Here is a 10,904-nt window from a genome sequence, read left to right on the forward strand (position 1 = left end):
CAGACTGGTAGACTAGCTTGATAGCTACTGTTGACCCCCCCCCCCTCCATTGTGATTTAACTATAAGTTCCATTAGCATAATGATAAGAGATAGTGACACCTCCCTTTGAATTCTATCAGGTAGCCTGAAAGCTGAGTGTAATGAAAGGGATAATTACACAATTTATAAAGGGAGGGGCTCTGACAGTTGCACAAAGCTATCTGGCCATGGCCTGACCCACCTAATTAAGACAGTCCTATCAATCTTGATGCCCCTGTCAGTAAGGTGGTCCCTGGCAGTTTTAAGTAAATAAAATAGTTTGTCTCCTAACAATTCATGTAGTGGCCAATTTAGGATAAAGTGGTAGAGTGGATTCATTTTTTTTAATAGAGTTCCTAATTTCATCTTTCAAAAGAGTCAAAAGGATGTGGGGAAAATTAGTTTCATGGATACCAAAGAGTAGATTTGCTATGTCAAATGACATCTTCATTTAAAGCATCAGCCAAAAGAGCCAAGATGGCGTTTGTATGTAGACGGGGCTTCAGCTCACAAAGAGCTTTTTTCTTAACCATTTGAATTCTAAAGAAAACTTGATCATTACAGACCCTATTACAGAAGCCATTCACTGCATGGTTGTTGTAGTGACAAGGTTTTAAGAAGCTGCTCCATGCTGAGAACAGTAGGGGTTAGAAAAACAAGGTTCTTTCAATCACAGCCTGGTTTGCAACAGAAGACAGCTGAGAGGGAAGCTGGTAGATAACATGACGACCAAACTCTATGATGACATTGGCACATGATCCATATCCACTCATACAGCTTTCAAATGAAACCTCAGTATTACACATTTTCTCTGTTAGGGCAGAGAATGCATCGTAATACACTGGCATCTGCTATCACAATGAAAATAAGCATAATACATTGTTAATCTCACTAAAGAAAAGACTGTTCCCTGCAATTAGGCTAAATATATGTTTCTATATCAGCATTGACATTTGGCAAACATGAGTTGGATAATATTTTGGCATATCAGATATCAACCAATATTTTACTAAACAATTTAACAGTTTTTTCACTGATACGGCAGTTTCTCTCTACAAGAGCTAAGGCCTATGATGCATTCTTGGTTTTCTGAGTCTATCCATCTATTGTAATCAGATGATCCAAGGTCTTTTAAATTGGGTCTCAGGTAAAGGAAAACATACGCTGCCCTCCTTTAGTGTGCCCTTCTGTGTTCAACACAGGGGCATGAGAGTGATTCACACAGTAATCAGCACCATCTCAATTTCACGGGCTAAATACAGTGCTTCCCTTGCGCTGTTTTAATTACGCCTTTGTGTGCCTCAGATTATCAGAGGCTTGTAAAAACCTATTTTCCCTCGTACTGAATAAAAAAAGGCCTCTTTGTCAAGTGGGGGCATGTCAACACACTTCTGTGGATGCTGTCGGCCTCTCAGTGCTGCTGTCAGCATCACCGTGGAGTGGATACACACGCACATATGAAAACACGCACACGTGTGCATGTGCATCCTGGATTATGTCACAGCACTGGAATGCCATCACATGACAAAAGGGGAACCGACTGTGTTAAATGAGTTTGAGCGACACAAAACGTTCTTGTTTTTATCCCGAAACAGCATGGGTAACAATGGCAGACTGAGTTTCAGCTCACAGTGTTAACAGAGAAGCGTTTGCAGCGCCGAGCCTGAAACACTGTTTCCCCAGACAGGGTGCACGTCTTGTGTTTATAGTTGACACAAAAGCTGTTTGGGGTAGATAGACTCCAATACCAGAGTCAACACATAGCACTTGCCATGCGCTGATGTTTGTTTGAACACTTGTCTGGCAAATAAGCATCTCCTCTCTGCTTCCTGGCATGCTGCCGCACACAGGCTGAGTTTCATGTCCTAAAATAGTCCCTGTGTTTCATGAGGACATCCTCGCATTCAAAAGTTTTCTAAGTATTAAAAAAAGAGGGACAATGACTAGTCTGTATTTTTATACTGTGTTGAAATGTCAGCATGCTAGGCAATACAAGACTCAATGTGTGTGGTAATAATATTAATAGCTGATTGTGGTATAATTGCATGCTTAAGGGGGTGATCAACTTATCATGGTATTACATCTTCTTTATTAAAGCAGTTTAAAAGTGCAGCCTTTCTTTCCCTCCTCTTTAAGATGATAGCAGCTGCCTTAGAAGTGAGCCCGGGCCTTGAAGTGCATGCTGGGATTAGAGGCAACACAAAGGGAGCATTTGGAGGGGGCCTGCCTGTCCCTTTTGAAAGGCTATCATTTAGAGCCTTCAGCCATAGATCATCTGCGGCTTACATGGGGAAAACTTGGTTAAATGTTGATCAGGCCCATTATTTGACTCTCTGTGAGGGTTGTGTTTGATGGTTTAGGTCCAGGGAGGGCTCCAGAGGTCTCTGAGGCTCAGTCTGTCTCCCCTCTCCTGTCTCTCTATTGGTATGCATCCCTCATAATAGAGGCAGGAGGTAGGGGGTCTCATTAGGGACCGGGGGAGTGTTGTTTTCGGGGGGGGGAGCACTCAATGAATTCCTCGGGGCAGATGCACCAGCATCACGCAGGACTGAGGCCGCGTAATGCTTCATGGGAGCAGGTGAAACACATAAGGTCAATTTTTTTTTCCTGTAGATAAACACTATGTTCTTCTAAAAGATGTGCTTAGAGATGTATCTCCAAATACAAAAGTGTTCCAGGTGGGCTGCGTCTTTTGACAACAGGAACTTCAGCCGATGTAACATTCACACTGAGAGATAGCTTCCTTTAGTACTACTGACAACGAGTGACAAGTGGTACAGAGGTAGCTATTTCCAGCTCCCCTGAGTACCGAATCACTTCCGTCTTGCCACCAAAAGTCCAGCCTGCGAGGGGTGGAAGAGATTCCCTCTGGGTTGCTACTTCCTCTGTCATCTGTCACCACTTCCTGTCTGTGAAAAGCAGGTAATGACAGCACGCAGGTGTTGCTAGCCGGGTGGTATCACTGCAAAGCTTTAGAACCACCAAAACAAACGCTGTGATTAGTTTGTACATATAAGGGAAGAAGGGCAGGGAAAAAATCTTCCTTAGTGACATCTCGCAAACATTTATTTTTAATTAAAAAGAAATAAAAAAATTCTGTTCCTCCATACCCCTTCAAGGACTTTTTACAGTAGCTTTGATTTAAATTGAGCTATATATTTAAATGTTTTGTCTCCCATTACTTCACACTGCGGCGATCCCGATGGTGAGTTTTACCGTGTATAGATAGGTCAAAAGCTCCATTATACTGTAGTGAGCAAGACTTAAAGTGGTCCCTGAACCGAGCTAAAATGATTACATATCGGCCGTTACTCAGATATTTGTTCTGCTGCACTGAACATAGAAATTGATGTTCCATGAACCCTGGATATTGTTCTCATAGGGTCACGGTTTGGAATGTCATGTAAGTGATGAATGGCTGATGATTTACTGAGGAGCTTATGAGTAAGACATTGACTATATTGAGATTATAAGGGAATGAAGTTATAAAACTAATAACGTGATAAGGAATTTTTGAAAAATTGTCTTTTAATATCAGATGTTTTGAGTCAGAATGACCCATAACGTATAAGAAACCTCAGCCTGGTTGATGTGAACTGTCTTTGCTTCTCGGCAGTGTGTAAAACCACTGCCACGGTTTGTTATGACAAAGGTCACGGATAACGGATGATCTGCCTACAGTTCCTTAATGTGAGAACAAAGACTTTGTCAAAAATATATTCCCGCAATTGAGTGAGCAGGGGATAAGTTACATTGTTTTGGGGATAGGTTTTCCAGACGGAGCGATGTGAAGACAGGCCCTGGCTGTGGATTTACTGGGACTCGTTCTAGTCCGTTAATCCTTGTATCTCTTTGACTCTTTCAGCAGGTTCCTCTGCTGGCAAGCCTTTCGGCCTCTGAAGTGGCTGCCCTTCCTGTGCTCACCAATAATTCTAGGTCTCTAAACCAGCTTGTTTCCACTCCTGGAATGGAGGGAAGCACTCCAGGTTGACATGATAAAAACCAAATTCTATGTACAACAAAAATAACAAAAACACATAGCAGGAAAAATGATGATTTAACAGTAAAAGGTAAATAGTTTTGGGATATTTTATGCTGTGATAATACCCATATTTGAATCAAACTTAAAACAAATCTATTGGATGTGTATTTTGTAAATTGTGTAATTTTTTTAATGTCTTTATCTTTAATATGTTTTAAGGATAACAGGTATTCTGATTCTGATTTAAACAGGAACTAATTTAAAAATAGTTAGTGTTAGGTAAGACATGTGGTTTAGTGAGAGGTGTCTCCACTTTTTCTCATGCTCTCAACAACCGAGCAATTTGTGCTAAAAAAATGGCCCTTGTTCTGTATAAAATAATCCATATGTCAGCTGGTCTTGAGCGGAGATCCCATGCCGTTACCGGACCATAAGTTAGGACTTTTATGGGCCTCGGAAGGAGAATGATGAAACCGAATCAGGTCATGCCAATTGATAGACATTCTCCTCAGCTATCATTTGCACTGACACTCCTTTTATAGTGCATTGAAGAGTGGTGTCCCCCCCTTCCTTTCTGCCTTCCCCAGAAGCTGTCATCATATTGTTCCCTAAAATGTTTAACTTCCTCAAGAGATTGAGCAGTAATATAAGAAATTATCCCTATAATGCCCACTGACTGCTACAAACAGATGTGAAATGTCAGGGTAGGCCCAGACTGTAATCTTCCCCCCTATGGCCAAGATATCATGTTCTTCACCGGGGTCAGACGCAGAGTCTCCCTTTTCATATCACCACTCAGATTTGTCTGTAAGGTAGTGTTATATGGGCTGTGGAGAATTATTAGGCTCAGGAAAAAGCTTTTTATTTGAAACCCTGAATGCTTTACAAACCCACAAAATGCTTTAAAGCTCATTTTAAAGTGACCCTACACATCATCAAAAATAATCCCACAGCACAGGGCAAAGAGCCTGCACAGCACATTTAGAATCAGGTTTAGGTTTAAAGAAGGGTTGCAAGTCTTGTTCTAGTAGCTTGTTTATCTGTCGAGGAGATCTAGCTTACCAGCTAAGGGGAGTTAAGTTTCTCACTTTGCTGAGTGCAACTTTATCCAGTGATTCATCACTCCAGTTTATGTCACTCACTAGATAACATGGACAAGCCTCCGGGTCGCAGGCAGACAACTCTTCTTCAAGTGTTTCTGTTGAGATGTTTAAAATGTGACATCCAAAATGTTAAATTAGTAAAGTATTTGTTGATTTACTCTCTCTTTTTAGTAAGATCTTTCTCAGTCAAGCTATATGCAGCTGAAGGTAATTCCCATCCCTGCTCTGCATAGTGAGCTTTGTTTGGAGTATTTATTCTGGAGTATCCAGCAAAGAGAAATATTCCAGTTTTGATACACCAGCTCCTTCTAGAATGAGTCAACCTCGCCTTTATAGAGGAATGACCCTTTGAGGCTGACACCCATCATTATAGGTTTAGCCCACTGGGCATGTGTTGGGGCCAGGGCCACCCTTGTGCTGAGGCATTCTGCTGGGCCTTCAGTCCTGCAGCCGGGGGCCCTGGAGCAGGGAGAGGACAGACATGGTGGCCTGACTGATATTCATGTGGGCCAGGTAAATGTGCCCTACAGGCACAAGGCACTGGAGCGTTACGTTCCTGAGAACTGAGAGGGCTGAATCGAACTTGGAAGCAAGTGTTTAAAATACTCTGTCTCAAGAAAAAGCTTTCAACATATTCAACCTACTTCAGGGAAAACACTAGAGAAGAATAGGGTAACATTTGTACCTTATCTCAAGGAAGAGCCTTGGCAGTTTAAGACATTAACTCAAAGACAATTATTTATTATGATGGGTGACCTGAAATGTTATGCTTAAGTATGCAAACAAGGTGCTATTACATTATATATTTGATCATTTGAAAGAAACACAATTCTGAAACACTGCATAAAGCAAGGTAAAGAAAAAGTATTTTTTTCTGTAGTTTGGATGTAGTATATGTATCAAAAATATATTTAAAGTACTAGAAGTTATAGTACTTTTACACAGAATAGTCAATTTCAGAGGAATTTATATTCAATTAAAGATGCATTTATATATGAGCAACACTCATGTTGCAGTTGGTAAGGTGGGCCTAATTTTAAATAGTTTTAAGTTTATTACATTTTGCATTAAAATTCTGAATCAGGAAAATAACTATTTACTAAAGCAAACAAATAAGTAAGGAAGAGTAAACAACGTCATAATGTATTAAAGTATGCAATCCAAATACAGTATTTTAATTTATATATTTATAACTTATAGATGAAGTATTGAAAATACTAAAGTGCAAGTACGAGAGTAATTAAGTAAATGTACTTTACATTTCACAACTGCCTGTTTTACTAATATAATACTGAGTTATCGTGTCCTGACAATTCCACATGAAAGTGAAAAACTAGCTGATCTGAGTGCCAATAAAATGACAGTAATAAGAAGTAAAAGGCCTTTGAATGTGAAAGCCTCTACACTCTATTCACTGGACGTGATGAGGATTTCAACAGAAAACTTGGTACTGTGAGAACCTGCTGCTGTATGACAAGAATCCTCTTTGTCTGATCAGTGGCCCTGCTCCACAGAAAATAGAGCAAAATGAGGGGGATAATTTGTTCCCAGATCTTCAGATCCCAATATTTTCATTTGAGCCCAGGAGGGGATCTCTTGAATTGCCAGCTTCCATTGTGTTCCAACAAGGGGGCACGAAAGTCTTCTCAATTAATTTCTCCTTTATTCCCGACCACAGAGCGCCTGAGTGAATTCAATTATCAACCAATTAAGAGGTGTTTCCTTTTATTTACAAGCTTTGATTCCGTGCGTATCTATATTGTCTGGAAATAAGACAAGAGCGGGGTGTTAAATCACTTGAACATTTCCTCTGCGTGGGCTGCTAAATATTTTCTCCCCAATAGCAGGCTTTGTGTCCCCTGGGTCACAAGCGCAACAAAAGAACATTACATGCCATTGAACTCTCTTGCAATTGTTCAGCGGATGCTCTTCCAAAAGTGGTTCCCAATACAACAAACAAAAACACAAAACTCCCATTAACAGGATTCACGCACACTGCAAAGAGCCAGCTTTTTGCGTGACAAGACTGGGAATAGATGGAAACAGGTGCAATATTGAGCAATAGGTTAACATCAAACAGGCACAGTCTGAGTCAAATCCAGCTCCAGACAAAAAGCTGAACTCCTGAACCTTGTGGAAGTAAGTTAAAGGTCTTATTGCTTGATGAAATGGGGCTATTGGAAGTGACAAGCGGAAAATGTCTCTGTCTTACACACTTTAGTACTTACAGCCACTTGACTTCAGATTTCCTGACAGGCTCAGAGCATTTATAGGTTGTAAATGTATTTAGGCCTACCACTTGGGAACAGTTTGAGAACTTTAATATTTGTCTTCTGTTTGGTCTCTTTAAGAGACATATAGCTCAATGGGTCTCCAAAATATTATAAACTGACTAATTAAAACAGTAAATCTAGAAAATAGTGGGTTTACATTGGTTTTGCTTCAGCTGAATATTATGTTGTACGAACAAACTCTTAGAAACAAGGATACCCTTCAGAAATAATACAATTACATTGGCCCTATACACCCTGTTAGATTCAATGGAACATAGGAATATGAACGTTTTCATCAAGTTTGTGTTACAGTCTCAAAGCAGTGTTATCTCTCAGATTGTTTCATATACCACTCATACAAATATGACACATAAGCCTTGAGTTAAAATAGAATGACTTTTATTCAAACATGTGTAAAAAAACACACAACACAATGCAGTCTAAAATACATTTCATATGGTCTTATGAAAAATAATTTCTGTACATATGTTTCTCCTTATTATTCAAGACAGAGTTAGCCCAAGTGGGCAGCTACAATTAGAAAATATGGTAAAAAAAAACATCCATGAGTTCAAGAATAGATTTCCATGGGCTGATTTGTAAATTGATTAATTATCTACATATAAACACGTTTGTTGTACTTGTATGAACAAACCAAAATGGAAAATTCACAGTTTGTTAAATTCCTTTTCAATACGGCGAAATAGATTTCCAGTTAGGAAAGGAAATTGTGAGGAGAAAAAAAAAGTTAATGTCCAGTGCTAGTTCAACATGAGGCATACTAAACCTGGAGTATAATAATAGCAGGCTACTAAAGAAATGTGAAGGCTAACAATGAGTGATAAATAACTTCTTTCGGTCACATCCCAACACTGACAGAGCGACAGTCTACACCTCTGTTCCTTCCCGGCTGTATATGAGGTTATTAACACTAAAATGGTTGGACAGGCTCTGTACGGATGTGTAATAGTTGATTCTGTTGTTGTCAGAGTTCAGAGGAGCGATTAAAGTGGGCGAGTAGGCGCCGAGTCCTGACATGCCCTCTCTGCTCTGGGACAGATGCCCAGAGCCGTAGTCCCGCTCCCCGGCCCGTGAGCCCTCGCTGCTTCCAGCCAGTAGCGAGTTCACGCTGGACACGAAGTTGCTGTAACACGGGCTGTGCTCCGCGGAGGGAGACGGGGACGACTTGTGCTCCGTGGGGGAGGCCGGGGAACCGTGCAGGCTGGGCGGGGAGGAGCTCAGCAGGCTGGCGGTGTCGGAGAGCTTGTGCGGACCGTCCTCTGAAGTGATTGGGAGAGCGGTGCTGTCAGCCCCGCTAATATCAGCTCTCCTTTTCCTCTTCCGTCTGAAGTTCCCGTTGTCGAACATCTTCTCACAGTTGGGGTCCAGGGTCCAGTAGTTTCCCTTACCTGTTTAAGAAATAAAATGAGGGTTTAATGTGGATGTCCAACTTTTAGCTCACATTTCACCTGCTCACTGAAGTGATAATGTTTTCACATTAAAATGTTCGTAACAATGACAATGAACTGGGATTATCCTAATTGTTTAAATACAAATTGAAAGAAATGTGTCAAGGGAAAAGACAGCATTATTACGGCAAAGCTACAAGAGACAAATATTGATAACATCGAATACAAACTTATCAAACATAAATATTTCATTTTGATTTACCGGGGTCATCTTCATCCCGTGCCACTTTTTTGAAACAGTCGTTCAGTGACAAATTGTGTCGGATTGAATTCTGCCAGCCAGCTTTGCTCTTCTTGTAGAAAGGGAAGTTTTCAGCCACATATTGATAGATCTGACTGAGAGTCAACTTTTTGTCTTGGTTGTTCTGTATGGCCATGGCGATCAGTGCTGAGTAGGAGTAAGGTGGTCTGACCATCTTGAAGAGTTCCTGCTGGCTAGATATGGACAGCCAGCCCAGGTCTGCGCCACCAAACCCAGTGGGAGGCGGTAAGAACTGCCTCTGGTTTGAGCCGTATCCAGACTGAATATAGGACGAGCCGTTGTTCCCGGGGAGATACGGAGAGGAGTTGATGCTGGGTCCGTTCAGCCATAGGTACGGGTTCGTGGAGGGAGAGGTGTACTCTCCGAGGCCGTAGCTGGTGGGGTGCGTCGGCGGCCTCTGAGGGTGATGGTGGTGGAGGTTCTGTTGGTACACACCGTAGTTATCGCAGTACACGGCCATGTCCAGGATCTCCTGTGCGGTGTGGTGCTGAATAGGGCTGGTCTGCTGGTTAGATGGTTGGTGTCCAAAAGCGTTCATAATCCACTGCAACCAGAATCCCCAAACCTAAATGCGTCTGTATGTGTCTCCTTCAGGACTGAACTCATCCTCAGAGGGCGGGGTATTTATGCGCAGTGCCCGGAGACTCTACAGGTAGCCCGTTGAAAACTTTTGGGTTGGTCACACCCCTTTTTTCTGTCCCGCTACAGCTCAGTTCTATTGACCCACATCTCCCTATGAATGAGCACTGATACTGCCTTTAACTGCAGTGCTGAGCTTCATATTATTTACGGTTTATTCCCATTAAGGCACGTTCGTGACTTATAAGTGCCCGTGCGTAATTACGCACTGGAGTTTTTGTTAGATATTTATTTACATTTTGATTTGTTCAAGCAGCAAGTACAAAATGCAGCAATGGATCTAGATCAATCAATCAATATGTCAAACTGGTGAGGGTCACGAAAGTAAATACTTTGTTTGAACATTTATGGTTTTGAAAGATAATTCGGAGTTTTATTTTCTTAGGATGGAGTGATTTGTAAGTTAGCGGCAGTGAATCTGATTTTCTTTTACACATTTCAAGTCTATCTGGAACCAACAGATCACCATTAATCTCACCTAGATGTGTCTTAAGATATGTTTTCCAGTTCTCTGGATGAACGTTATATTATGGTTGTAACAGCTCGATAAAAATAGAACCAATATTATTCACATGTTGTTACGCACTGATAGTCATCATGTTGGGACTTGTTGACTTTCTTGAAGAACAGTGTCAAACCCAAACAGTGACGGCCCGCGTGAGTGTGTAAAAAGCCAGCTTCTCTTAAACGAAATTCGTTTGCAATAAAGACTTCACAAGTGCCGAAGGTTTAGTGTAAACAAGTGACTCGTGAACAAAACACACCCAGAAGGCTCCAAGGACCCGCGGCTCCTGAAATAATAACAGTGATATTTAATGATGTCATTCTATTGCATTATTGACCTCCGCAAATGTTACTGCAAATACAATAAAACTTCAACGGGTGTTTTCTAAATAAGAAGACATGAAAAACACTTGATAAGAACAAAAACGTAATTAAAATTAGATGTAAAAGAAAGAACAACTCTTATGGTATAATACCTGTTAAACGTTTACAATTACGACACTTGCATCTCTTAGCCGCGCTGATTCAACTTCAGATATAAAATTGAATTAACATCAACAATGTATATAATATATATAGCCTTCAGCCAGGGAGGTTTTGAAAGTTTTCGGAAGAGCACATGCACATAATTATCTGCTCTGAAATGACGTGCA

At 41.0% G+C, this 10,904-nt stretch overlaps 1 protein-coding gene across 1 annotated transcript; it reads right to left on the reverse strand.

The window, feature by feature from the left end:
- Window positions 1–7,955: 7,955 nt before the first annotated feature.
- foxi1 (forkhead box i1) lies at window positions 7,956–9,661 on the reverse strand. The gene is made up of 2 exons (XM_010766494.1): window positions 9,049–9,661; window positions 7,956–8,786 (listed from the first exon to the last, which is right to left on the reverse strand). The coding sequence occupies exons 1-2, from the start codon at window positions 9,644–9,646 to the stop codon at window positions 8,266–8,268; spliced, it is 1,119 nt and encodes a 372-aa protein (XP_010764796.1). The 5' UTR covers window positions 9,647–9,661; the 3' UTR covers window positions 7,956–8,265.
- Between the last annotated feature and the right edge of the window lie 1,243 nt (window positions 9,662–10,904).

This window comes from Notothenia coriiceps, unplaced genomic scaffold, assembly GCF_000735185.1.
Source record: "Notothenia coriiceps isolate Sejong01 unplaced genomic scaffold, NC01 NC01_scaffold00003340, whole genome shotgun sequence".
Taxonomy (NCBI): Eukaryota; Metazoa; Chordata; class Actinopteri; order Perciformes; family Nototheniidae; genus Notothenia; species Notothenia coriiceps.

Excerpts from the sequence above, each read along its gene's own strand:
- foxi1 (XM_010766494.1), bottom strand. The coding sequence starts at position 9,646 with ATGAACGCTTTTGGACACCAACCATCTAACCAGCAGACCAGCCCTATT. Across the intron at positions 8,787-9,048 it reads ACGGGATGAAGATGACCCCG|GTAAGGGAAACTACTGGACC; the intron begins GTAAATCAAAAT and ends TTTCTTAAACAG.